At 41.5% G+C, this 26,972-nt stretch overlaps 2 protein-coding genes across 4 annotated transcripts in view; one reads left to right on the plus strand and one right to left on the minus strand.

Annotated features, from left to right (window-relative positions):
* The window catches only part of MIS18BP1 (MIS18 binding protein 1), a 29,998-nt gene extending 19,582 nt beyond the window's left edge, over window positions 1–10,416 (plus strand). For 2 of the 3 annotated variants that reach the window (XM_049828456.1, XM_049828458.1), the window contains 7 exons: window positions 1,670–2,540; window positions 3,456–3,628; window positions 5,851–5,993; window positions 8,145–8,296; window positions 8,953–9,037; window positions 9,660–9,717; window positions 9,927–10,416. In XM_049828456.1, coding sequence (XP_049684413.1) covers window positions 1,670–2,540; window positions 3,456–3,628; window positions 5,851–5,993; window positions 8,145–8,296; window positions 8,953–9,037; window positions 9,660–9,717; window positions 9,927–10,018 — 1,574 coding nt within the window. In that variant the 3' untranslated portion in view covers window positions 10,019–10,416. The remainder of the gene's footprint in view (window positions 1–1,669; window positions 2,541–3,455; window positions 3,629–5,850; window positions 5,994–8,144; window positions 8,297–8,952; window positions 9,038–9,659; window positions 9,718–9,926) is intronic. The other variant, XM_049828457.1, reaches the window with a different exon arrangement.
* A 652-nt stretch (window positions 10,417–11,068) lies between these two features.
* FANCM (FA complementation group M) overlaps window positions 11,069–26,972 on the minus strand; it is a 78,536-nt gene continuing 62,632 nt past the window's right edge. The window contains exons 14-23 of the mRNA XM_049828455.1: window positions 24,476–26,486; window positions 22,451–22,530; window positions 22,266–22,334; window positions 21,610–21,747; window positions 18,759–18,915; window positions 17,613–17,719; window positions 15,027–15,593; window positions 13,883–14,267; window positions 12,000–12,291; window positions 11,069–11,517 (exon numbers count right to left, since the gene is read on the minus strand). Of these exons, the coding sequence (XP_049684412.1) occupies window positions 11,370–11,517; window positions 12,000–12,291; window positions 13,883–14,267; window positions 15,027–15,593; window positions 17,613–17,719; window positions 18,759–18,915; window positions 21,610–21,747; window positions 22,266–22,334; window positions 22,451–22,530; window positions 24,476–26,486 (3,954 nt within the window). The 3' untranslated portion in view covers window positions 11,069–11,369. The remainder of the gene's footprint in view (window positions 11,518–11,999; window positions 12,292–13,882; window positions 14,268–15,026; window positions 15,594–17,612; window positions 17,720–18,758; window positions 18,916–21,609; window positions 21,748–22,265; window positions 22,335–22,450; window positions 22,531–24,475; window positions 26,487–26,972) is intronic.

The following is a 26,972-nucleotide window of genomic DNA, read 5'->3' on the forward strand; positions in this document are numbered from 1 at the left end:
CTCAATACTTTCACAATCCCTTTTGTAGCCTTGATAATAATCCTCATTCTTTTAGTCGCCTGGAGGCAGTTTGTCATGGGAGTGAACTGGGCAGGAACAGGACATCTCCTTGCATGAGGAATCCCCCCTGCTGCTGGCTGTACTCCCTCTGAGCAGAGGGACACTTGCTCAGAATGAATTCAGTTCTTAGAACTGGTTTCATGCTATATGTTCTTTGTAAGAGCCGCGTGTAAATGGATTTGCTCTGCTTCCTGACTGCTAAGAGGAGGAATGGCCTGCCTGCTGGGACATGCTATCACATCTGTATCGTGTAGCCTTCTGTTCCTGAAGAATTTAATCCCAAATACATAGGAGTGTACATGTGAGAGCAAAAAGTGTATACAGATGGGTTAAAAATGGGATTTTGATCTGTGGATGAACAGTGGGGGAGAGGTAGATAGCTGAGGAAAACACAGGCAGCACAGAAAATGGATGGTTTGTTGCCCATTGCTTGGAATGCTGACCACGGAGATAAGAGAGCTGAGCAATACCGGGGGAGGACGAGCAGCAGGCTGTTGCACAGCACAGCTGCGCGCATGATCAGCGCTTGAGTGCTGGATGGTGACAATATGCTGCATGTACAAAGCCCATGAACCAACAGACAGGGTGGCTATGGCTCGTGCAGCGCGCCTGGCCAGCAAGCACATGCGTCATAGGCTCCCTATGTTACAACCAAGGCGTGTTTTGGCACCCGCTGGCCACGTGTGCTGAAACCCGTTCCTCTGCAAATGTATAAATACTGGGATTTTTCCGAAGAGCATCGGGCTGGTGTACAGTGAGGCCACTGTTGCCTCCGTGGGGATGCCCATGTAAAGCTGGCACCTACCGATTGCTGGGCTGAGCTCGCGGAGCAAGACCGCACAAGAATGTACAGATGGTTCATCTTCCTCACTGTCCTCAGGTCGGTATGTTAATTTGCTTTACAAGATACCCTTAGCATAACGCACATCTGCAGTTAATGAATGCTTGCTCTTTCCCCTTATAGTCAGTATGCGTGTGTTCATCTTCTTGGGAATCCTTGAAACCACCCTAAAACAGGAGGCCTTTACTTAATCCTTCCAAGATACACATATGGGAAAGGAGGTGTCGCGATCTCGGGAAGCTTCACTAGGTGCTGGTTTTAATCAGTTGTGTTTGGTAAAGTTATGGACATCCCTTAACAGCAGAAATGAGTTAATAGTTATCTGTCAGGTAAATCTTTGGGTTGCAGATTACCTGTGCTACGTGTCTCTTAAATGGGGAAGGGGCAGGCAGTACAGAGCATGATGAAATGTTTCCTAGCATCACCCATTTCTCTCTTAAGTGACATTTTGCTGTGTTTCGGAGGGAAGGAGTGTTTATTTTTGTATCCCAACGTGACCATTCAACAGAATATCCTCCTTGTCCTGAAGAACTCCCATGTTCTGTTAGTGTGGGGAAAGGCTTCTGCAGAACGTGGGGAGCTGCACGCTGGATGCATGCTGCTTGTCTCTTCCTACGGACTACAGTCTAAATAGCAGAAAGGAGTTCACAGATCTTAATGAGTGTGGGATGCATCACATCCCGCAGCAGGCTAGTCTTTGCTTGTCTGAGAACACAGTAATGATTTACGTTACAATGCGTGATATTATACTGACATCATCTCTTTCAGGGAAAAACAATGAAAAAGGAGTGAGTTCCAAAAGAGAAACCAAGTCTGCTGGAAGCAAGGCCAGGTACTTTGTTTCAGATGATGATGAAAGTGATCATGCAATCAGGAGTACAGAAATGAAAACACAGCTTTCTGTCAAGATGACTCCCTTAAATACTGAAGTGCTAAACAAACAGAACTATAATAGCAGAATCTCAGGACGGACAAAAGAAAAGAGAGATGCGGAATATGGAGAACTGACTGTCTGTCAGAAGGCTTACAAGTACTCTTTAAGGTCAGCCAAACAACAAGACAAGCATTTAACAGAAGAATCGTCAAACAAAGATCAAGAAGAGGGATCCAGTGAAGATATCCCACTGTCTATCAAAAGGAAAACCAAACCTTTACTAAAACAAGAGACTCGAACCTCTAAATCTTCCTCTAACTGCAAAAGTTCACAGGATGATGCAAACAAAGTGTTGTGTGAACAAAGGACAGTAAAACGCTCTACTAGCTCCCATAATGTGCCGTTAAAGCAAAGTGTGCCTGAATCCACTGACAGTTCTGGTTTACCTGAAGGAGAAGCACCTTCTAGCAAGTCCAGTACTTCCCATCTGCCTGACAAGGCAATGAGGACAAGAAGCAGAGTCAACCCTCCAAGATATTTGCTTGAATCTGACACTGAGACCAAAACCAGTGAAGAGGAATATCATGTAAAAGAAAAGAATTCAAAAGTATCTGATAAAAAAACAAATTGTCAAGTTTCTAATACTGCCATGTCTTCAGCAGCAAAATCCAGAGAACCTGAGAGAAAAAAGGTGCAGAAATCTCTAGAACTTTTTCAAAGGGAAACTGATGGTTGGTCTGAAAAGGAATTACAGAAGCTCAACAGGCAAGTGGTTGCCCTGTCTTCACAGGGCAAAGTTTCCCTGGGGCATCGGGAGGCATAATATACTGGAGGGTTTGGGTGGTCTGGATTTGGATTTTTCGATTCAGTCTCTTTCACCTTATTTTAAAGGTTTCCTTTACGTTTTAATGTGCTCTTAAAAAATAGGTTTTGTTAACAAATAAAAAAATAGTGAAATACAGGAGACAACTGAGTATTTTCTAAAATAACTGTAGATGCGTGAGCCTATAGCAGCCCCTACCACTGTCATCAGTGTAAACTGAGAGGAACACAGATATTAGGCAAAATTTTGTGAATCTACTCCTCTACCCATTTTTCAGAACCACAGACTTAGTCTTGTTAAAACTGATAAACATTCCTATGAGTAAAATTGAAAAACACGAGTACATAAATAATATGGTAAAAGTATTCATATTTATGATTTAAATAGTAAGTCAGAGGTAGCATATTCTCTTCCCTAATGCAATAAAATTTAAACATGATGTGCTTATGTACTTAAGCTTTGTAAAGGGAGATTAACTGCAAAAATGTTTAATTAATGCATCATCCAATTACTTAAACTACTGGGCAGTATTTAATACATACATTAAGTAATAAAATGACCATGTTTGGTTTTGTTTCTTTTAGAGTAGAAACCTGAAAAGGCATGAGCCTCTGGGGCAGGGTACACCTGCTGCAAATAAGGAAGAAATTTATCTTGTAACTGAGCTCTTAGTTTAAATTGTTCAAATAAATTTTTGCATGTTTTAAAGCACCTGGACAAGACACCAGAAACAAGATTCTCTACATCCATCGCACAGCGCCTTTCTAGGACAGGCAGCTGGCCTCTGGGTATTTTACTCGGCTGCGTTGCACAGGTTCTTTGGTGTGACGAAGGTTGTGGCTTTGTTCTCTTGGCAGGGCCATTGCTTCATTTCCAAAGCACAGGAATGGCTTCTGGGTGGAGGTGGCCATGGCAGTGGGGTCTCGCTCTGCTGAAGAGTGCTATGAAAAGTATGTAGAACAACAACAGGCAAAAGGTTCCAAAACAAATGCCAAGAAGACCACCACTTCAGGAAAATCAGAACAGAAAGGTACTGACATCTTGTTTCTGGGTATTTTGTTGTCTTTAAATAATTTTAAATTCAGCATTTATTATGAAATGAGAGATACAGACATAAATGCACATCAGGGTCCAGTAGTGAAGAAGGTTAACTTCCATAGTATAAAGGTTTGTTGGAGAGCTTGGAGGATGTCTTAAATGTCTGAAGGAACAATAAGAGAAAGGTTGTTTTTCGAGTTTTCTAGTTTTTAGCATGATGGGAAGACTTAAACTGGCCTCGCTACCTAATGGAAAAAAGCTGTTTACATCTGAAGAGGCTCTTGGAGGCCCTAGTAGACAAAGAGCTACTTGTAGAGCTATCCAAAAAGGATACAGGGTGCTTGGGTGCACTAAGGGCAATGTGGAGTAAGAACAGCAAAGTTACATTCCCTGGTGTCTGGCACTGACGTGCCTGTTGCTGTTTTCTGTCCAGTTCTGAAGTCAGTAGTTCACGTTTATGGCGAGCAAGTACACCCTGAAGTGAAAGGCACAAGGTACTCAATCCAGTTATTTAGCACAGAGAAGGTTACAATGACATAGTAAGTGCTTAGGTAAGGAAAGCTATTTGATAACTCCTCTAGCTGACAAAGAGATGCCATCACTCGGCCATTGGAAGCTGAGGCTTTGAGTGTTACACAACTGCGGGCAAAGACGGCTCTGGTGACGTTTGGCAGTGGTTAAAGCTGTGCATCAGTCTCCATTTACTGAAAGCATTAAAATAATTTTTTCCATCCAAATGAGGTGATCTGGATTACTCACAGTTATTGGACTTCACACGGGAATGCTTAGCTCCAGTTCTGTAGCCTCGGTAACGTAGAACAGACCAGATGATCTCAGCAGGTTTCCCGGCCCTTGAAGGCAGTGAACTGTGGTGTTGTGCAGACTTGGAAAAGCAGCAGACTGAGGGTTCAAGTGCAGGACAATGCACTTTATTTTTACTTGAATGTTTCTTTGAAATGTGTTGTTGCAGTTCTAGAATTTGTGTGAGTCTGCCGGGCATCAGTTTTGTAGTTAATTTGACAGGGGTGGTATGTTCTCAAGCATTTTGGAGCACAGAGAGAAACCATCTTATTTTGACTATTCCCATGGTAACAAAATTCCCTGCACTTTTGTGATTACGAAGGCTTTTTCTAATGTTGCTGTTCATTTCTCCACTGCTGATATCCTGTAGAGAATTTTTTCCTGTTTCACCCTGGCATTAGATGTGATCAGACTGCAGCTTAATAGAAGACACAATTGTTTTGGTTAGCGAGCATTTGTAAGGGGTCAGTCTGCCATAGTGGTTTTAAGGTTTTTTGCTTTGAGGAAAGCAATGTTTGGGACCTCTTGGACTCACTTGGGCCTTTTGACTACTGAGACATTCTAAAATGACTGTAGCAAAGCAAAGGACTAAATGCAGTCCTGCATAATAGTAAGCAAGGGTCTTTCTTGGCAGGTAGGAGCTGTTCATTGGCTTTCTCTCAGAAGCTGAGTGCATCCTGTTAACAATGAATCTTAGCACAGATACAAAACCAGTTTGTTCTTCTGAAAATCTGCGGACTGTGCATTAATTTTCTTCTTTACTTGACTGTCTGCGTAAGCAGCTATTTTAGTTTTTGTCTGAAGATGAGGATACTAGGAAGATGTTCTTCTACATTTGCCCATAAAGTAGTTTGTAATGGAAAGCAGGGGATAGGACCACATATACGGGTGGAAGTGAGAAAGTCCTTTCTTTACTTCAAGCAAGTTTAATGGCTCATCATATAGGTGTGGTAATTGGATCAAGGTTTGCGAAGGATGCAACTGTATATGCTAAATTCTCAGACGAGCATTCCATAGACCTCGTGTTGAGGATGCTAGAGTGGTCTCTGCACAGCAGAGCCTTTGTTTGAGCACTTTATGCCTCTTGACGTGGGTGATAAATCTTGGCATCTTTTGCCTCTGAAATGCAGGTGCATGGCTAATTCTGTTAAAATAGTAATAAAATAGCTGATGTATGATACTTGCAATGGCTATGTAAGGCTCTAGAGCGAGCTTCTGATTAAGATGTAGTGGAGAAATTCTTTTTGAAAGCATAAATTGTGTAAGAACTCAAAGGATCACAAAGAAGCTGTAAGACATTTCCACAAAGGAGAGACTGGACTCTGTATCACTAGGTTTGACTGTAGTTAGCAAATTTTAAAGTCATGTTATGTAACTGATGTCTTAGAACAATTAATGTTTTGATTCATGTAGATAAGCAGGAGCCGGTTAAGATAACTGCCAAAGTGGGAACCTTCAAAAGGAAGCAGCAGATGAGAGACTTCCTGGACCATTTGCCAAAGGACAACCATGATGATATTTTCATGGCGACGCCCTTTCAGAATAGAAGAGTAAAGGTAAATCTGGGAAAACAGTGTATATATGCATATGCTTTTCTGGTTGGTATTTCAAGGGTGTGTTGCAAGTCTGCTGGTTCAGTTCCATCAATAATATCTTGTGGAATTGGGGGAAGAGGCTTATTTCCTTGATTCATTATTGTAATACTTGGATTGCCAGCAGTGAGAACGTGCGGAATGTGGCTTCTGCAGACAAGTGTTACTGCTGAACGGACATGTAAAACCAGCCTGGGGTAGGGGTGTCCCTTCTGCCTCCGCATGGGAGGAACTTGTGAGGCTGTGAAGCATGGGTTGTGCACTGATATCACTGTCCTGGGGCTGACCACTGGGTCCCTGTGCTGTGGAACCGGGTACTTTCTAAGGTCGTGCTGGTATTTAACAGGATTTTCTTTCTCTCCTCTCAGCACATCTCACGTTTAAAACCACTTGCCTCTCGATGCTGTCTGCGGGTGGGTTTCTCGCTGGGAGTTCTGTTACCCTCTTGCCCCGGCCCTTGCCTGCTGTTTACTTACGCTCTCCTCTTTGCTGCCTATTTGGGCTGAAGGGCTGCCCCGTTTCCTTGGCTGGGCTCGCCTTCAGCAACCAAAGCAGGAGGAGTGCGCTCCCCTCCTGCTCCACCTGCAGCCCCCAAACACCCCTGGCAGACACAGTACTGGAGCTGGAGAGCGTTACCGCATCTCTGACAAACTTCCACTTAGCTGTGGTGCAGCACGATTACGCACTCTAGATGTTAGTTAAGACTCTGTTTTCATTTGTAAAGAGAAAGCCAGTCATTTATTACCGAATTATTTATTATTTTCCCTTGTAGAGAATTTTTTAAGTGTATTTCATGACACATCTTTTTGCTGTTGTCTGACCAAGCGAGCTCCACCTATAAAAACTAGTGCCTCAGTTCCAGCAGGGACTCCAAACTGCACCCCGTGTCTCTTGATAGATTTGTTCTTTTGTGAGTTTTCTTTGTAGCAACAGGGGCTTTCTTATTCTGGCACACTCCCAGAAGTAATGTCACAGCTTATGGGAAAGTCAGAATTTGCTTTCTATAAACTGCAGTGTGCCACGGAGAAATCCCCATGGCTAGTATGAGCAGACTGGCTATGAAAGTCAAAGCATCCATGTCCAAGAGACCCTATTTTTGCAGAGGGATTTTCCAGGAGACTCCTTTTTTCGTAGAATGCAATTTCAGCCAGTGATTCAAAAGGGTTCTCCTTGGGTTTTGTGTTTTGTTTTTTTTTTAAAAAAAATTCATTTTGCCAACTCATGCTGTACAAGACAAACTAACTTCCTTCTGTTGCATATGGTGAGAGATATACCTCTGGAGAGAAATTCTGTGTATTTAGGAGTCAGGAGTGGATTCCCCTGCCATGAACAAGTCCAGCCCCTCCTTGAACCCATGTAGACTCTTCACATCTGCAATTTCTTGTGCTAAGTTCCAGAGCTGAATTATTTGCTGTGTGAAGAAGCATAATCTTTTATTTGTTCTGAACTGGCATCTGCTGACTTCGTCCTCCTCTTCTCATGGGGAGGAGACAGCAAATAACTGTCCTGGTCCCCGTTCACCCCTGATGCCAGTTATAGCTCTCCCCCCCCCAGGACCTGCTGTGCTTTTGATCATCCGTGTTGCTCCTCTCTGAACATTTCCAGTTCTCTCCCTTCAAAATGGAAGGACCAGAAGCTCACTGAGTAATCCTGAAACCCTGCTCCTGAGTAGTAATGGTCAGCTTTGAGCTTGTAATTTGAATCAGAAATTATTTTTTGAATGTGTATTAGCAGCCAAAAAAGGCCAGCAAAACGTTGGGCATCAACGAGAGGAGTATTAAGAGCAAGATGGAGGCATCATTTGGCTGCTATGTCAAGTCCTTCCATATCTGCATTCTGTGTACTGTGCACATTGCTGGCTTCTGCGTCTCAAGAGGGACATAGTGGAGTCAAAAACGCCACTGAAGTGAGCAAGGGAATGGAGCGACTGCCTATTGAGGAGAGACGAGAGAGTCTGGGACTCCTCCGTTTGGGGAAGAGGGACACCAGCAAGGTTCACAGAGTCGTGAAGAGGCTGTGTCCTATCGCCACTCTGAGACAGACCCCTGAGAAGCCTTTTCAGCAGACTTTTGCTAAAAAGGGCAGGTCATTGATTGCTCTGATGTGGCTTTGTAGTTGCCAACATTCTGGGGAAGCCAAGATGATGATGATGATGACGGCTTTGCACTTACGGACAACCCGATCACACCTTCCTCAGCTGTCTTCCCTACGGTGAAAACCCCTCAGTGTGAGCATATCAGCCCTGGTATGCTGGTACCCATCAATAGGTAGGAACTCAAACTACTGTCTCTCTGCTAACCTACTCCTTTTTCATTTTCCCCAAGATTGTTTGTGGGGTTTTTTTGTCTTCTCAGAAAGGTCACTCTTGGAACTGGGATACCAGTTCACTTCCACTGCATAGGAAATCCCGCAGCCCTTGAGGGATTTGTTTAAAGAAAGCTCTTTCTTTTGACAGTGCATGCCGTTTGAGCTACTCAGCCAAGCATGGGCAATGAAAACAATGACAATCATGTGTCCCTTTACTCTTGGAGAAGGTAGTGATTTGGGCTTCAGCCTCAGCAGAGCTTTCTCTGCTCATTTTGAGCCTTAACCTCTTAACCCAGTTGCTTCAGGCTTTACTGAAACAAACTGGAATTGCCTTGAAACTTGCAGTGTAAGTGGTATTTTCTCTGATGGGTGAGAAGCAGATGATGAAGCTTTGTCTGATACTTGCATTAAGAGTTCTAGCATGTAATCTCATGAAACTCTTCTGTCTTGTTATACTCCCAGAGCTGCTGTTATATTTAATTGACAACAACTGTTTTGAATGGCCATGCTAATTTTCCTTCTGAATTAGAGCTGTATGTATAATACCTTTAAGTGTATCCAGCGGATTCTGCAGGCAGCACACCAGTGACACTAAGGTGCTTGATTACATCTGCAGGAATGATTACGACAGGCACGTATTCAGAATGCAGAAGAACACGCGGGGCAGCAGAGGCACCTGGGACAAGGTCAGGAAGAAGTCGGTAATGCTGGTTTCCTTGAACGTTGCCTAGTTCCACCTTAGGGGTGCTAAGTTTTGCTAAGCAGCAGGCAAAAGAATCCTGGGATCACAGACTAGTGTGTATATTCAAGATGGAAAACAGGAACCCTCCCCTACTTCTGCCCAAACTTCTGGGTTTTGTATCTATTTCTCTCGGAGAAATGTTCTTTTTGTTAGAAAAGAGCTATTTATTGTCAGGGTTAAATACATTGCTTTTTTTCAGGATTTATAACTGCTTTTGAATTCTGTGATCTTCAGGTACATTAAGTTCCTGCTACATTCTTTTGTACAGTGGGAAAGGAAACTAATTCTCACCTTGTATCGGATAGTCCCTGAATTGATGTATTTATTCCTTCGCTATCCTGGGTTTTGTAATTCTTCTGGCTTTTCCATGAAAAGCTGAGATCCCAGAAGCAGAAAAACGAATTCTGCCTCTAGTTTAGTGAAAGCATTTGCTGAACACTTTAGATTATTTAGTGAAAATGTAGCATAGTGATAGGGCAACTTAATTCCAGGGTAAGACTGACTCTGTGCCAGTTCCCCTGCACTGTTCTGACGTTCCTGTAGCAGCTGTGTGAGCAGAGCCTTTTTGTCCTTTCCATCAGGCCGAAGGTGTGCTAAGTACACCAGCTTCACGCAGAACCCGGTTCAGTTTTGAGAACAGTAAGTACTCCTTGTTTCTCCTTCTTCATTTCAGGTTCCTTCACTTACTTCCGCATAGCCACTCTTTTGTTGGGTGTCCACAATCTTTGCTTTTAATATTTTTTTCCGCACTCTGTTTCTCATAAGCGTCTTTGCTTTTTGGACCTCCTGTAACTGCTTTCTAAGCTCAGTCACACAGGCTAATAATTTCCTGTTTTTTCTTATTGCAGAAGTGAAACAGACCCCTGTTGTAGAGAAGCTCTTTGGGGCTGAGACAGCAGATTCATCAGATGAAGAACAGGATTTCTATTTTTGTGTTTAATGAACTGTGTGGGTTTTATTAGTTCAGTACTTATGTGCCTTTTGTACAAAGCCCAGGGCTTTGGCCACCTCTCTGAGATGGTGTTCCTGTCATGTTAGTTCAGTCTGGAAGCCTTGCCCTGGAGTGTTTTTATGTGTTTTAACACCATTCTCACCTGGCTACCTCTCCAGCAATTTTTGTCATTTTTTCTGTGTGTACAAAGCAGCGCTTTCTTGGCCAGGCTCCTCCTTTCTGTTGCCCTGGTTCTCCTGGGGAGGGGGGAAATGTACATGGATATGAATTAGTGGCAAGTTCTGATTTGTTTTAAGATAAAATATCTTCTTGCAACATAGCTGTGCAATAAACTTTTAGTTGTACAGGCTCTAACTCATTGGAATTGCTTTTTAACTCCTACTAAGAATCTGAATTTTTACATTTCCTTAATGTAATAAAAAAGGACAAGCTTATTTGTATGAATGATGCTCTTGGAGGGAGAGAAGCAGTATTCACCAGCTACCCCTCAGTCTTGTTTATCTTGTCAGCTGGGCCTGCAAGTTTTCATCCCCTCTTTTGTTTTTAAATAGGGATGAACGGCTGATACCAGCCTGTCGCTGGTCTCTATTAGTCCCCCGGACCTCATGTGTCAGCAAGGTTATTTATCTCTGTTCATGTCCCTCACTTATTTCTGTAGGGGCCTCCTCATGAACACGCTCCACCTGGGGAGGGAAGGAATAAAACCCTGCTCCTTTGCCAGGCAGCCACCGTGTGGCAGCAACGAGCTGCAGCCTGTCCCACAGCAGGGGAAGCGTGACCCAGCAGGCACAGGCTGGGGACAGGAGAGGGGACGAGCTGCGAGGCCACCGAGAACGAGGGGACTTCCTCGCTGCCCTCTGCTTCAAACCTAGCAAACGCTTCAGCGTTCTGGGCAGGAAGAGTAAGGCACGTGTGGAATTCACTTTTTTCCTAGGAAACCTGGGTACCAGTCCTGCAGGAGGCTCCTTCCCCTCTGTCACCACCTTTCTGCCTAAGCCAGAAAGCTTTACTTTGCCAAAACATTATTCTCATTTTTAAAGGAATTTTGGAAGGGTCCTGCCCTGCCCACAGAGCCATATGCCCGCCTATACACGTTCACCCAGTGCTGACAGCCAGCGGTCCGGGCAGCAGCAGGGGAGGCACAGGGCTGTGTCTGACCCTGGTGCCCAGCAGAGACTCAGCCCTCCGTTAGGCTCCCGACAGCAGTGGATGGAGCATGCCAAAAGCCCTGATCTTTCTGCAAGGATTTATTTACATATTTTACAGTGAATCAAAACTCAGTAAAGTGCAGTAAAACAAAAAACAGCCTGGGGGTCCAGAAACCAAAGTTTCACTGCCCTCAGCTCTTGGCAGCTGCATTGCTTCTCCCCTTAGCGCAGAGGTTCTCGGGCAGCATCTGCACATCAAAGCCGTAGTGGAGGTGGCGGTAGATCTCCTCCGCCTTCTGCAGGCTGACCTGGGCACCGGTGGCGATGTCAGAGGGGGAGCTGTAAGAGACCACAGCAGGAGGGCACCTCACCTGCAGCTCTTCGGAGTCCAGCGGACGACACCGGGACAAAAGGGGAAACTGGCCAGCGGGCAAGAAGTGGCCAGTGTGAGGAGAGCAATGGGAACGCCACGAGCTGCTGGCAGTCACCTCTCTGGGTTTCTGAGGGCTGTGAGCACAACAGACTAAGCAAGGCTAAGAAAGCTGCAGAAAAAACAGAGGATGCCGTGGAAGGGAAAAGAAAAATAAGGCAGCAGGAGGGATGGTGGAAGCAGAGCCCATGTCATTACCCTGCTCAGCTTGAAGAGACACATAAAGAAAGAGCAGGACCGATGCAGAGACAGGAAGGCTCCTGGGGAGCGCTGGCAGTAACTGAAAGGCACAGAAAGGATCTGCCCAAGCAACTACCCCTGCGGGAGGCCCCAGCTGAGACAGAGGAGCAAGCCAGGCCTCAAAGCGCTTGCCGTACATCTTTGCTCTTACCTGTTAGCCATCTTCTTTACGGAGTCAAAGTAATGGCACATATTGAGAGCAGCCAGGTAGCTGAGATTAGGAAAACTCAAGTAGAAGTTGAGCATTTCCTGTTTGTGACCCTCCACCTCCATCGGCACACGAATGGCAGAGTTTTTTCTTTGCTCCACCAAAGCCAGGTCTTTCAGCAAACCAGCAGTTTCCTCTTGGCACGAGCTAAAAAGAATTTTGACCCCTGCCTGGACCAAGGCTGAGAGCACACCATCGTAGTACTGCGTCCTCTGGAAAAATCGTGACGTTTCTCCTGCAGAGTGAAAATACAGAAAACTCGGTGAGATTTCAGTGCTAAATTACTGTGAAAAATCTAATATGAATCACTTGCAAAGCAAAACACCTCAAAGATCCCCTGCTGACGAGGGAAAACATCTCAGGGAAAGGAGGCAGGGAGGGGTCATAGGAACAGGATTTACTCGGTTATTTGAGATAAAGTTTTATCTCAAAGGAATTTTAAAATTACAATATAATTATAATTTAAAAAGGAATTAACACTGAAATTCCAAATTAAATGTCATTAGGGGAGAGGAACACATGATAAGTGATAAACAACAGGACAGACCGAATCAGAAGAGGTTTGGGTGAAGCTACAAAAGTAAGAATGCACTTGAACACTGTTAAACAGGAAACCAACAACACTCTGGAAACAGCATAATGAGAAAAAATGGACAAAAACGATGAAGATGAATGACACCTTCAGCAGCAGGGTAAAAAGGCAGCTCAAACGCAATCCACTTATCTACAGCCTGCTCTGAGAAGCTACATCTTCAGTGATCTATTCTATCATTGTTTTCATATCTGAACTATCAATAAATTAGATTTATGTCACAAAACCAAAGCTACATCCACAACAATTTGATTTCAATAGTGGAGTTTTATATCCCAGAACATCTGTAATTTAGTTGGAGCTGTGAGCTCTAGTTCCATCTTCAGTGAAGCAGGTGCAAGCAAGACCTCTCAATTATTTTCTAGACGGCACTGAGAATAGACAGTGTCACTAAAATTGTTTGATTGCATAATTTGGATCTTAGGATTAAAACAAATGGTTTGGCCAAACGATTTAAATTAAAGCAATAGTCTTGAATTTTCCACAAATGCTTAATTGAGTCAGGAGGCATCTTTGAGACTCCTGTTCTGTGCTTTGTGACACAAGGCAATAGCTCAAACAGCCTTCCCAGAGTAACTCTTTGTAGGAGTGCTCTTTTTGCCTTTTTCTAAAAACTGATTTCATTCAACTGACTTATCTTTTGCTTGTTCAAGCAGCAGCCATTATGTGGTTTGCTCTCTACAATTTGGAGATGGACTGAGTATGTGGGATGGTGTGCTCAGGCTGGCTACCATTCTCACTGGTCCTAAACCGTGAGAGTTTTCCTATACAGTTTGACAAATACCACTTGTTAGGCTACTGCTAGAAAAAATATTTTTCTTGAGTCCGCTATTATTTTAGTGCTGAGCCTAGATTGTGCTTGTTCCTTTCTTCTAGTATTCTCACCTTCGTTGTTGAAACCTGTCTTGAAGTTGGGGCTTTTTCAGCATATATTAATATGGTCAGTTAATAATGTTTGAGTTAACTTGCTTTTTTCCTGCCTCAGTAATTATTATGCAATGTATCCCTTGGGATCTAGTTGTGTATCTCTGCCTATATTAAGTGGCCCTCAAAAGCAAAACAAATTTTAATGTTCAGCTGGTGACCTTATTAATGTAACACTCCCACAGAGACTCAAGGTACAGGTTTTCAACCTACTTTCTCTCCCGTATTATACACAAAGCCAGTATGGCCAGTACAAGCCTTGAGCAGAGACCGGTGCGTCCCCATGCTGCCTCTGCCTGGGAACACCTACCTGGTTTAATCCTGTCCTTTTCCACAATCACACATATTCTCTCAAACATGCTCTGCAGGCGCTGGATCCGCTGGGTGACTTTATTCCTGTTCACAGAGTTCAGTAATTCTGACAGAAATTTCCTTTCCACAGCCATGCGGTTGCTCACGATGTAATCGCTGCTGCTCAGCGAGCAAACCTGCACCTTTACTCCGTGAACTGCCTTCAAGGAAGAAATCACCTCTGCTCCAGAGGAGATCTCACGACTGTCTACCAGAATACAGAGGGAAGGCTTTTTCTCCAGAGGGTCACGTGAAAAGAGAGCTGTAGCTGAAGAGGGTTTTGTGGAAGCAGAACGAATTGGAACTGAAGTGCTCTTACAGGTGTTCTTCAAAGAACTTTCCACCTGTAAAAGTCGAAAATCAGACAGTATTTCTAAGAGATCACAGAAGCATAAGGCCAAAAACAACATGCCAATAAAAAAAGATACGGTTTTCAAATACTGATGCTTAACAGATACAGTCAACTTTTTTTTTTTTAAATCCAATTAATAAAATCTTAAAAAAAAAGGTATTTTTTGATACTGCAAAACATTAACACTTTCAGATTAACACTTTAATCCCCTATAAACAACCTCCAAAATTAGTTGATCTAATTATTTAGCAGCTTGAATGACAAAAGCATGCAGCCTTCAGTAATGAGTTCAACAGAAACTGAATACTGTAAATGATACGTCAGGCAGAAAAGTGTAAGAGAACAGGAATCCAACCTCAAATGATGAAAGGTCTCAATTTAGGACAGTGAACTACTATTTTATAACTACAAAAACCAAAGAATTAGTGGACATTCTCTACCACCCATAGTCCTCCATGACTGTCAGACTCAGGATAGTATCTAAATCCCCAGTTTTTATTTACTGACTGCTATGATACTCTCCAAGTTATCCTGAGAGTACAAAAGCTTCCTATACCAAAGAAAAGGGAGACAGCATAAAGCAGTACAGGCAGAACAGAGCTGCTCCTTTATCCCCAGAAGCACACTCACTCTTGCTGCTGTATTACTGACAGCCCTCAAACCAACAGTGCAATAAGACAGGTCCCCACGGGGTGGGATTCTTTAGCAAAATGAGGCAAGAGGAAGGTCCTTGTTTTGAATTGACACCAACCTCAGTGGCAGCCTGGAGATCCTCTTTCCCCAGATCAGAACTAGCGACAGCTGGTGGAAAGCATGTGCTCCTGACTTGATGGTCTGGGTGAAAATCCAGCATTTCAGATACTGCAGCTTTCAAGCCGAGAAGCATCTCACTCTTAGCCTCTGCAGACTGATGAGCAATGATTTCCCCAGCAATTTTTTTGCACTGCGCAGAAGAGACTGGAGGCAATGACGTGGGTAACTTAGCATTTTCCAGTTCTGCCCTGAAACAGTCTGTTTTCATGGGCTTCTCACTGCTGACACTTGTTTCTTCCCCGCTGGAATCACTGAGAACAATAATTCGGGATGGTTTCTTCTTTTGCATTGGGACAGAGCAGTTCTCTTCCATCCTGGCCTGGTTTAATTTTTTTCTGCGGCGAGTGAGGTATTGTTTTCTTCCACTAGTAAAACTCTCATTATTTAGGAGATCAAAATTAATGCACACTTCCTCCTCACTAGATTCACTTTTTTTGCAAGTTTCCTCTTCCTCCTCTCCAACACAGAAACTGTCTTCTGCGTAACCCTGGTCTTGCTCAGGAATCTGGCAGGGGGAGGAAACCAAACCCAGTTAAGTTTTGAAACTGTTATGATTTTGCTCCTCCTCTCCATAGGTGCTCTTTGCTTATCCAATCCATCCTACGCACAGGTACTGCGGGGCCTAGGGGCTTCTCACACCTCTCAAACCTCCGCTGCTGAATATGCTCTGCAGTTCCTGAGCTACTTCCCCGGGGGGCCCGACACACTCGTAGCTGTGCCTGGAACGAGCGTACACTCAGATTTCGGTCAGAAAGCTTTTAATGGGAATATTAATTGTACTATCACAATAGAAACAAGACTCGCTCGCTAATACTACTATCAAACAGGTTGGAATTACAGACAGGAGTATCTCCTTTGCGCATCTCTGCACAGGGGGAGGCACTCTGAACCGCCACACTTGCACACTGGGGACAAGCTGCGGTTTTGCATGAAGAAATGCAGATTCCACACCTTGTGCCACGTGCACAACAAACTCCGCAGCACATGCACAAGGCCGGCTGGCAGAAGAACTTTATGATGCCTTTGCATTGTGTAAAAGCTTTGCATTTTCAGCAACACTCTGCCTCAGCTGAAACAACAAAACTGACATAATAAGCTGAGGCTGCTTGGAAATCAAGCCCCGCACATTCTTATCTGCTTGCAAATAATCAGTGGGCACAACCTGTATTTTTGTGGGTTAACAAAAGAAAAAAAAAAACCAAACAAAAGATAAAAGTGGTTTATCCTTTTTATCTAATATAGATGTCTATTTTATTTTGCTGAAGGTGATATAAAAATCAGGAATACAGGATACAGAAAAAAAAATGGGGGGAGATAAGGAAACATCCTGAGCATCTGTTTTTCCAATTCTGTGATTTCTTTGGTCACTATGAAATAACAAAGGAAAATTAAGTAACTAAAAAATACCGTACAAGTGAATTATATTGTGATGTATGGAGAGTTCAGAGTAAAACAGAACCCAGAAGACAGATCATGTAGGAAACATCTCAGCTGAGCACCATGACAGCATTCACATGGAAAGGGAACACAACCAGGCATGACAGAAACCGAACCCAGCCAGGAGCAGCTGGGATAAGAAGTTAACATTTCTGAAGAAGCTCCGTTATGATAATCCAGCAACGTTTCACTGGCTCTTTCATGAGTACACAGAATTAGTGCACAATGATACTGTATGTAATAGGGCAAGAGCTTGGCTAAGGATCTGCTTTGGAGACTCATTCATGCTCAGTAGTTAACCCATGCGGCAGGGGCACAACTAGCACCCAGGGACCATGTAAAGGGTCAGTCTCCAGTAACACTGGGGACACTGGGCAGCGAGAGGAACCCTGCCAGAGCGTGCTGAGGAGCAGCAACAAGCACTGTTAAATATGCTACCTTATTTTCTCATAAATGTTTCCAAACTTATGTTTCAGGAGCTAACCTTGCAATTGCTAGAGAAAATTTGATCTACTGGCACTCCTGCTTGTCTGGCAAGAAGAGCACAGGGCAATCTGACATACAGCTGGGTAACAGGCATATGCCCCAACTGTTACACCTCTCTTTAGGGGTTGCTTGTTTCACCAAACTGGAAAGTCGGTTAAGAGACTGGAAACATCACACGCTGGGTGAGAGGACTCTTCCTTGGAAGATGTCAGTCAGTATCCTCTGTGACAGTGGAAGACAGCGGAGAGGAGGAATATAAGCTTCCGACCCTGGAAGCACCATGCAGTCCTACATCAATCAACAATGATCACCGCAAGAGCTCCGCTCTTTGGTGAAAAGACAACTAGGGATTGGGATGCTTTTGCTTCAGACTGGTTGACAGCCTCTCTCTGGCTGAAGAACAGAGTGCGCATGCTTCTATGAAAGCATATGTGTCTGCACACTTTAACTTAAAGAACAAAATGCAGTCAAAAGTCTTTTGTTAGAACTCATTAATTTATCAACAATAGGCTACAAACTACATTTCAAAGTAGGATCAGAACCTAAATACAGTCACACACAATTGGAATTTCAAAAGGACAGCAATCATTTTGTTTCATACCTGTGAGAAAATCTCCATGTTGTTGAATTCACGATGAACCGTTTTATATCTATTGCCAAGAGCTGGACTACGCACAGATTTCAGGTAAACTCCTGTCATCTCACAGTCTGAATTAAAACAAGAAGATAAAAGAGAATACAGTATTATTAAGGAAACAATTTTTTAATTCAGTACTGTTACATCATGTTTTCCATATTAAGTAATTCCTTTATACTCTCTCTTTTGTATTTCACAAAACAAAAATTTGCAATTCTCCAGACATCTCTGGAAATCCCAAAGCAAAGGACTAGGTCTACCCAGCTTGCTGTCATGAAAGCTGCCATGTAGAAAGTTTTCCCAGCAGGTAGAGCTCTGGATGCCCATCACAGGGAGAAGAGCAATATTAGTCACAGGAAACCCAAATCACTCAGTTTTGTGTTGCAAGTTTTTCCCAAAACACACAACAACGGATTTCAGAGACTGTATGAGAAAGGGATGGGTGTACTGAAGCCCACACAGGATCTTGCAGGGAACAACTCACAATTCCAGTGGAGGAGGAAAATCCTCAGCAACATCTAGGAATCTTAAACAGTAAAAAGATGATTCCATCAGGAAATATCCCAGGGAAAGACAAAGTTCATAAGCACACGAGTAACTAAACCATCTCAGCCAAAAAACAGCATTACCGACTCAGCTCTGTCAGTATCAACACTGTCATTTTATCTATTGTTATTTCATATCATATTTTAGGTTTCTGTGTAACAGAAGACCTGAAAGATTTAGAAATTTCTAAGTGAAATGAAAAATTGTGTTTCTGTTCAGTCTAATGATGTATGAGGGGGTGGTTGACACTTAGCAAGAGACGATCTCCTGCCCTCACAATCCTCAAAGAACTGACTCCAGCCTGCCCAAAGCTATGGTGTAGTAGAGACTCCAGTGAGGAACTTACTACATCAGAAAACCATGTGAATAAAAAAAAATTAAAAAAAAAAAAAAGAAGGTATAAACAGGTAATGGAAAGCACCTGATGTACCACAGCTGAGGAGGTTACTGCTTATTAGCTCTCACACTCTGACATATTAGCTGACTGAATGGCCATGCCTGTGATACACCACCTACTAACCAATACCCCTTATCTTAAAACCATAAACAACTCTCCTCATTCACCATTTAACACTTGTGTGACCACTGCATCATCATTCAGGAATTGAGCAAGTGAAGAGTTCAGCTCGTTCTCTGTGTCATCACTCTCATCAGATGAAACACAGTCTGCATCTTGCTGGGACAGCTCTGCTTCTTCATCTAGAAACTGTCTTGCTGCATTCTAAAAAAGAAAAAAATCCAGACAAAATTTCAGTTAGAAGCTGGCTACCAATTAACTAATGTTACATATGAGACCTCTGATTAAACCAGTTCATGACTTCAGAACACTGGCTGCTGAGATGATCACAGATATTATTAGGCTTCTAGCTTTGAAAAGAGAATCCGTCACAGGGAAAGGTGATGTAAAGAACACAAAGTTCAGTGAAATACAGGACAACGCACAAATATCTGTCCCACCAGCACAGAAGGGTGAAGCTGGCATCCATTTTAAAGCACTGGCCAAAGGTAACCTGAGCATGTAGCACTGTTTGCACCTAGACTAGTTAATAGCACAGGCAGATTTTACTAACAGATTGTAACAAAGCTACCAAAAAATATTAGGTTATTTTGTAACTTATAAATCTAGTTTTACCCATTTTATTTGCTTTCAAAAATCTGTTTTGATTTAGAAGTGCTGGATTACTCTGAACTCAAGTCCACTAGAAACTTCAGACACAGACTTCACGCTGGTTTGCCCTTTTCTGTTCAGGATTTAGGATTAACTGTTTCATTAATTCATCAGACAATGCAACTCATTATTGAGAAAATGCTCTTCTTTCAGGGAAGATGAGGCACTTCGAATATGAACTACAGTCCAGGAGACATGATACAAACCTTGGTACTAAGTTCCATCAAAAACAGACAACAAAACATTCACAAGAATGTACATGGAAGCAAAATAAATGAATTCAGGAAGATGTTTTGTCAGAGATAATTTAGATTAAGTTAGCTTTTTCTCTTATAATTTCAGCTATAAAGTACTAAAGTAAAACATGAAAAGAACTCCCCCAAAACATTATGTATCCCAATGATTCCAAAAGAATGATTTGTTTGCTTTCAAAATACTCTGAATAAAAAGCACAAAGCTGTAAATTTTAGTTTAGTACATGGAAGACTAGGGCATCTTGTGCTATAATAAGTGACATCTCTGATTTTCAAATTTCCCTAAGTCTTTTAATTATTTGCTTACACCATTTAGTAAGCCTGAATGACAGGCATTATTCATAGTTCCTTTTCTAGAACAGTTTTGATTATTCTGAAACACACTGGAGGTCACCTGTTTACAGGAAAGAACTCTCAATGCTATTGCCAATTAGTCTTAATCCTTATTTGGAAAGACTATGGAGAGGACAAACCCTGCAGTATGAAAAGCACTGTGACACCAGAAACTAACAGTCAAGAGTCTGGTCACACGTGGGAAACAATAAGTTACCAGGTTCTTAAACTGAATTCAGTGCCACTGACTATTCTGGTCACCTTGGACTCTCACAATCTCCATTAATCTAACTGCAGATCTCTGCTGCACTTACAACTCCATTACCTGTACTTCTGACAGAACACTGTAACTGGTGGTGGACTGATCAGAATGATTTTGTTGTCTTGGATCTTCTGTGGATCCGGAATTCTGACATGTTCATCACTATGGATGTTTAGGTAAGATGATGTATGAAGGAAGAGTAGAATTCCGTAAGTATATACATTCTCTTTCCATGAACCTTTTGGTCTCACATTAAAAAAAAAAATGTTTAAATAAAATTGAAAAATGGATCTTTCATCTACCCCATTCTTTGTATTCCAGAATGGAAAATCCTGATCCTATAGGGAAGTCTCCATAATGAAGATTATCTTTAACACATTAAAAATATCCAACAATGTGCCCCCAGAGCCCTGCTAACAGTGATTTCTGCCTAGTGGAACCACATCCATGCATATTTAAGAGCTCTTCAACTTACTATGAATATATGATTCTGGCCTTGCATCCTCTCCTGCCTCCATTCCTGATGCAGTGACAGATTAAAGTGTAAAATACTAAGTTAAGATTTAAGCTTTGGGGTCGAGGGACCATTGCTGTCTTAAGATGTTCAAAGTTGAAACCATTACAGTAGGTGGTAAATTCATATGATCAAGTATTCTAATAGCGTAAGTTCTGGACAAGAACCTGAGCTTCCCGAGTCTGACTAATCTTTGAGTATCTTCTATTTGTAATGTAAATTGTTATTTTGCTTCAGAACATTATTACACAGGGCCCCGCAGATTCCTCTGAAAGTCAGGCAATGGATGTCAGGGTTAAGATCACCATCCAGTGTTCCAAAATTTCATCTCAAATGTTTGCAACAAACTTGTATGATGTAGCTATGAGCCTCAACCCTCCTAAACAACACCTTAGAAACAAACTGCCCAACTGCATGCCTACTGTAGTACAGTTGTATCATGAGATCCTACAAAGGCCATAAAATAGACATAAGCTCAATTATTTTAGGCCATAAAATACACACAAGAATGAATGACTTGATGACACAGTAAATTTTCATCTTAAGTATGCGAAACCAGTGCTCAACATTTCTGGCATTTTCATGGTTTTTTTTAATTTTAAATATGCACAAATTAGCAAATACTTTCAGTTCATTCTTACAGTTTGAACAGAAAGTAGAATCTCACTAAGTCTCTTTCTGTCTCTTTAGTTTTGTTTGCTAATGTGCTGCTCATGTTCAAAGACACGTTCTTCTGAACCAGATTTTGCAATGTTGCAAATGTGCACTCTCATACATACACACACCTATGACAAAGCGCAGCAGTTACCTACGTTGCAACTTCAGTGCACACTGCTCCAAATATGACCTTCAACATATTAAGAGAGACATGTAACATCACATACCTTGTATGTAAAATCGCTCTTGACCTTTTGCCGTTTCATACTTCTTAGCTGTTTTTTGTTACAGGCTGCAGAGCTGCTATGTGTGGTCCTACTTGAGTTCTTGTGAAAATCCATGCTGTCATCACTGGACACGTCTGACTAGAGGAACATTTCACAAACACTTCAATAAGTACGACTAAAGTAAGCAATATTTTAATTACACAGTCATCCTTCAATATGTGGGGGGTTTTTAAGCAATGCCTGATTTTTTGCGATTGATCTGCTATGGCAAAATAATGCAATAATGCTAATCATCTTATTAAATACAAAAGGAACAGAAAAAAACATGTTCTTTGGAAGAAAAATCAGGTTAAATGTGACATGAATTTTTTGGGTTTTTGATTCAAAGCTTTGTGGAAGAAAAGTTATTTACTGCCTTGCACAAAAGGAGAGGCTCAGCTTTCCTGCCTATAACAGTAGTCATCTTGGGAGACCTCAGGAAAGAATTCAATGAAGGAAAGCAATTACATTCTAATATGCCTTAGGTCAGACAGCATGAAATATTTTTAATAAGAACACTTACTTACTGACTGGAGAAAGAGTAAATGTTTCAATACATACACTCCGTAAATGAGTTTATATTATTTTTCTTCTGTCTCACCAAAGCACTTACTAACCATGTTAAGTGGGTGTCGACGTTTTCTGATGGCACGAATCGGTGATTCAAAATCACTATCATTCATAACCTATGTAAACAGAAATAAGTATAATTGCAATGAGGATTTTTGTTTTGGTGTTTGACTTGTCATTTTGCTTCTCTTCCCCCCCCCCCCCCCCCCCCTTCTCTTTTTCAAAGACTCACATCAGGAGACTTCAAAACATTCTTTTTTTTCCTATTTTGTCTCTGGAAAACGATCTCTTCTTCACTTTCACTGCTGGCTCCTACAGAAAAAATAGTAAACAACATTCACAAGAAAATGCACTGTTCACAATACAATATTGCTATAAGTAAGCAATCAAAATCTGTCTCTCTTATAAAAGTACCTACAAAGGAGATTACTTATTGATCTGTGTGGCAAATATTGTTCTCTTTAGCCTTGTTAATCAAAATAAATAATCTCCAGCTGAGATGTACAATAAATCCTACTTCCCTGGAGAGTCTCTGAGTGGAAGTGATTACCCCAGGCAGTACAGATACAGAAAAAGGGAGGTGAAAAATGAAACCAAGAGAAGAAGCTCTTAGAAGTGGAGTAAGAGTTACACTTCTGGAAGTGTTTTCTAACACATATCCCTTTGGGTGCATTGACGCAAAACCGGAACTCAGTGAAAAGTCCTCTTTCCAATTCCTTCTCAAACAACTGCAGCCTTTTTGTTTTTACAAAGGACTGCCTTTATGAAATACAGGATCTTCCTTCACATTCTGCATGACAAAGCTCCAATTCCGACAGAGATATTGGACTCGGTGCAATAGATAGGCTGCCTAGTGTAACACCCTTCCTATCCCAAAGGAGGCTCAACATTAACTGCAGCTAAGGCATTCTGGCTTATTTTTTCCTCTGTTTCTTTGGGAGTATGGCAGGACAGGGTGGGATGGAGAGTTGGTTCCGACTAAATCACTCAAAGGTTTGAATTTCTTTAAGGAAAAGCACAAAATTCCTAAACATTCCACTTCTACAATAACATATTTAAATACCAATAACTATCATTTCAACAACACACACTCTCTAGGGAGGTTTTCAAGACCTGACCGGACAAAACCCTTAGAACCTGATCCAGGTTTAGTATGAACCCTGCAATTCTAAAACAGCAATTTGTTTCTTTCTGTGGTTTTGTTTTTAGGGATTTTGGAGGGGGTTTTTATTATTCTTTATTAAATAGATTACAATTTTTTAATTCAGCAAACTAACATATCAGTTTGAAGGTGTGATGATTCAGTAAGAGAGGTGGCATTCGAGAATCAATCATCTTCAGAAAATATGACTATCAGACAAAATCAAAGAGAAGGAAAAAAAGATGCTTTAACCACCAAAAGGACTGCTTATGCTTTGTTTCAATTTTTAAGGGCAGTAACTAATCCATTCAGAAAAACTCAATGAGCCCTATGAATCAAACTAAGAACTATCAAGCCTGAATTATTTTAAAAGTAATTCAAGGTTATTCCGAGATAAATACAACAAAGGGTGCGAATATGACCTGTAAGTGACTAACGAGTGAAGAATGACAGTCATTTATATATTGGTAATATCTGAATACAAAATATTTTTTTATGACATATTGGTCTTAAGTGAGAAGAAGATAGAAGGAGAGAAAGAAGGGAGGAAATAAAAATAGAATAAAGCCTACAAACAGTCAATATTTTTAAGACAATCCTGGTTTGTGCTGAAGTTATAATCAGAAAATTTTAAACACAAGTCAGCTGTCATGCAACTAAACCGAAAGAAATCCATCAGTAGAGTTTCTATTCCTCAGGAACAATGAAAGGAAAATATGAAGGCATGAATTCAGGGATTGAAGTGCAACAGATCCAGATGATTACAAATCAGATACTGAGAAAATTAAAAAAGGGCTTTAAAGGCAGCTTTAGCTCACACAACTGTGTCACATGGTTGCACTGTTAGCACTTGTGAATTGGTACGAGAGGTTTAATTCCGAGTACTTCCTCCAATACACATGCATGTGTTTCAGCCCCAAATAGCTAAGCTCATATGCAGGGTTAAGTTTCTGGAAAGTCTCCCATGGTCCCAACTTCCAGTATTACAACCATTATTCCCTTTTCCTTTCATCCTTCCCACCTAAGTCATAAAACTAAATTGAGGATCCAAAAGATACTTGATTCTATTTATTTTAACATGAAGGTATTAACTAACTGTACCACTGAAATCCCTACCTTCAGCAGGAGACATATGTGAACTACGAAGGTTGGTGTCTTCCAGGTTTTCAGTTCTTCCTAAAGGGGAATCAAGTGCATCCACGGCTGAACTCCCGAAGTTCTGCCTACGTGGGCTTTTGTTTACTTTATCTGTAAGAGGCACCTCTGGAATTTCCTCCCTGGCACTAGAGAAGACATTCATAGGAATTCTTTTGATAGCTTCAATGTTCATAACCTTTCTACTTGTTGGGGTAGTGAGTGCAGAGGCCAAAGCTTCAGGTGATCCATTTCCCGTTCTTCTGTCTCCTGACTTCAAGAAAGGCACTGCACTGGTAGCATCCTCAGTCCCTTCTCCATCATTCATGCTCCTGCTCTGGAATGGCAATAGTGTGGAAATATCTCTTCTCTCAAAACTTTTGCAATCCCGTTTTGGTGATGTTTCAAGTCTGGAGCTATCATGCAGTAATTTGTTTTTATCTTCATTGGATTTAACATCTGCATGACTCCCTGAGGCACTGTTTAATTTTCTGGTATTATTAATATTTATCTTTTCTTCAAAGATTTCATTCTCACACTCTTCAATGGAAAATCCCAGATCAAAGTTAACAGAGAACAGTTCTAGAGAACAGTCATAAAGATCATCGTTATCCAGGAACTGCTCGGTCACAGTAATATCACCTGACATTTCCACGGTTGTAGTTTTACTGCTTATAGGCTGCTCCTTGCAGGTTTTGTCAGTGTTCACACAGCACGTCTCTGAAGGAAAGCACTTGGAGCCTCGCTCTGCAACTGGCCTAGTAACACTCTCACCTGAATCTGACCTGACTAAATGCTTATTGCTCAGAGAAAGAATTCCATTATTTGTGTCATAAATGCGTTCATCTTCAAATAAGTGTATTCTCTTCTCTTCATCATTAATCAAATTTTTCTTGTTAATTTCAAGATCTTCTTTATCTTTTTGAACAAAATACTTAATTGAAGGGTTATTTGTCAGAGTGTGATTTATTGTTGGGGTTTTCTTTTGAATTTCAGTGAATTCTTGAATTTCAGTGAATTCTTTATTGGCAAACAGACTATCAAAACTGTCATTCCAGTGAAGTTCCTCTTTGGCATTAACAACAGCAGTTTCAGAAGATGATACGGTTTTTGAAAAACAGGTACTTACAGAAGCACACAATTCACTGGTGACTTTCAGTTCAGGATTTTCAAAGAGCAGCAGTGAACAATTAACTTCTGAAGATGCAGGAAAGACTTTGTCCTGAAGTCTTTCAGAATAACTATCAGAAATAACGTTTTGAAAAGGACATACTGTTTCTCCATTTCTCATCATGTTTTCAAAATCATAAAGTTTATTCAAAGAGGGAGGAGATTGTGATAAAAGCCTTTTCACATGGGAAAATACTTGATTTAACCAAGAAGGCTCCTCAGATGGTCTCACAAGTGCAAACGAATCCACATATGATTCAGGAAGATGAAATAAGTCAGAGGACACAGCTGATTTCTCAACTGTGAAGTTACTATAACCTGAATCTGCATCATTCGTCCCCAGTGACCTACAAGCTTTATCTACAGTTTTGTATTCCTTTATTGCTGCACTTTCATGAATTATAGTACTTTCACTCTTGTCACACAGGTCAATAAATTCATTTAAGCCAAATGTCACCTCTAGTTCCTCATCCTTTTGACTGCCCTGGTCAGTAGTTTCAACCAGAGCAAGCCTTCTTTGTGAGTAAGAAGCTGAAGTATTAGTATCCGTAGGCAACACAGGCACTTCCAAATTTAATCCGGAAGTTCTTTTGGGAGTCTTTGTTTTTGTTACTTTAAACGTGGTAAAGAATTCACTCCCATTATCATTTGTATCAGGTAAAAATGGTTTTACTTTTGATCTGTGTGCCATGTCTTTTCTAGATGAGCATGCTTTCTGATCAAATGTGGAGTTGATCATGGAATGATGACTTTTATTCCTTTGAACATGAACGTCTTCAATACATAAGTGAGGATGAATCTCCAGTTCATAGCTGCAATCTCCCTGGTGACAAACACAATGTAATATTTACTATAAATACAGATGGGCTTACAAGGACTTGTCATAAGGATATTTAAAACAAGTGACAAAGGTTTTCATACTCCTAAAGGTTATTATAAAGGAGAAAACAAAGAGAAAAAACAAAGAGAAAAAAAAGAAAAAAAAAAAAGGAAAGTGCTTTGCATTTAAGGTCACAACTCTCAAAAAAACCACTTTGCTGCCAGCAACTGCAAATCCATGCTTGGGTATTCAAACCTGAATGTTTTAGAAAGACTAAAAGATACCATGCATAAATAAAGATGGCATTTAACAGAGCATCAACCCACAAATATTCTGCACTAAGCATCTATGTCAGCAGTTAGGATGCAGTTCTCAGAACATTAACAGGAAGCAACTTCACTTTGCAATAAAATGTGCAAGGTATTCTATCCTCAGACAGGCTAATGCTTACAGGCTGTAGTTCTGGGAAGACTAGCAAATTGAGAAAGA

This window comes from Accipiter gentilis, chromosome 25, assembly GCF_929443795.1.
Source record: "Accipiter gentilis chromosome 25, bAccGen1.1, whole genome shotgun sequence".
NCBI lineage: Eukaryota > Metazoa > Chordata > Aves > Accipitriformes > Accipitridae > Astur > Astur gentilis.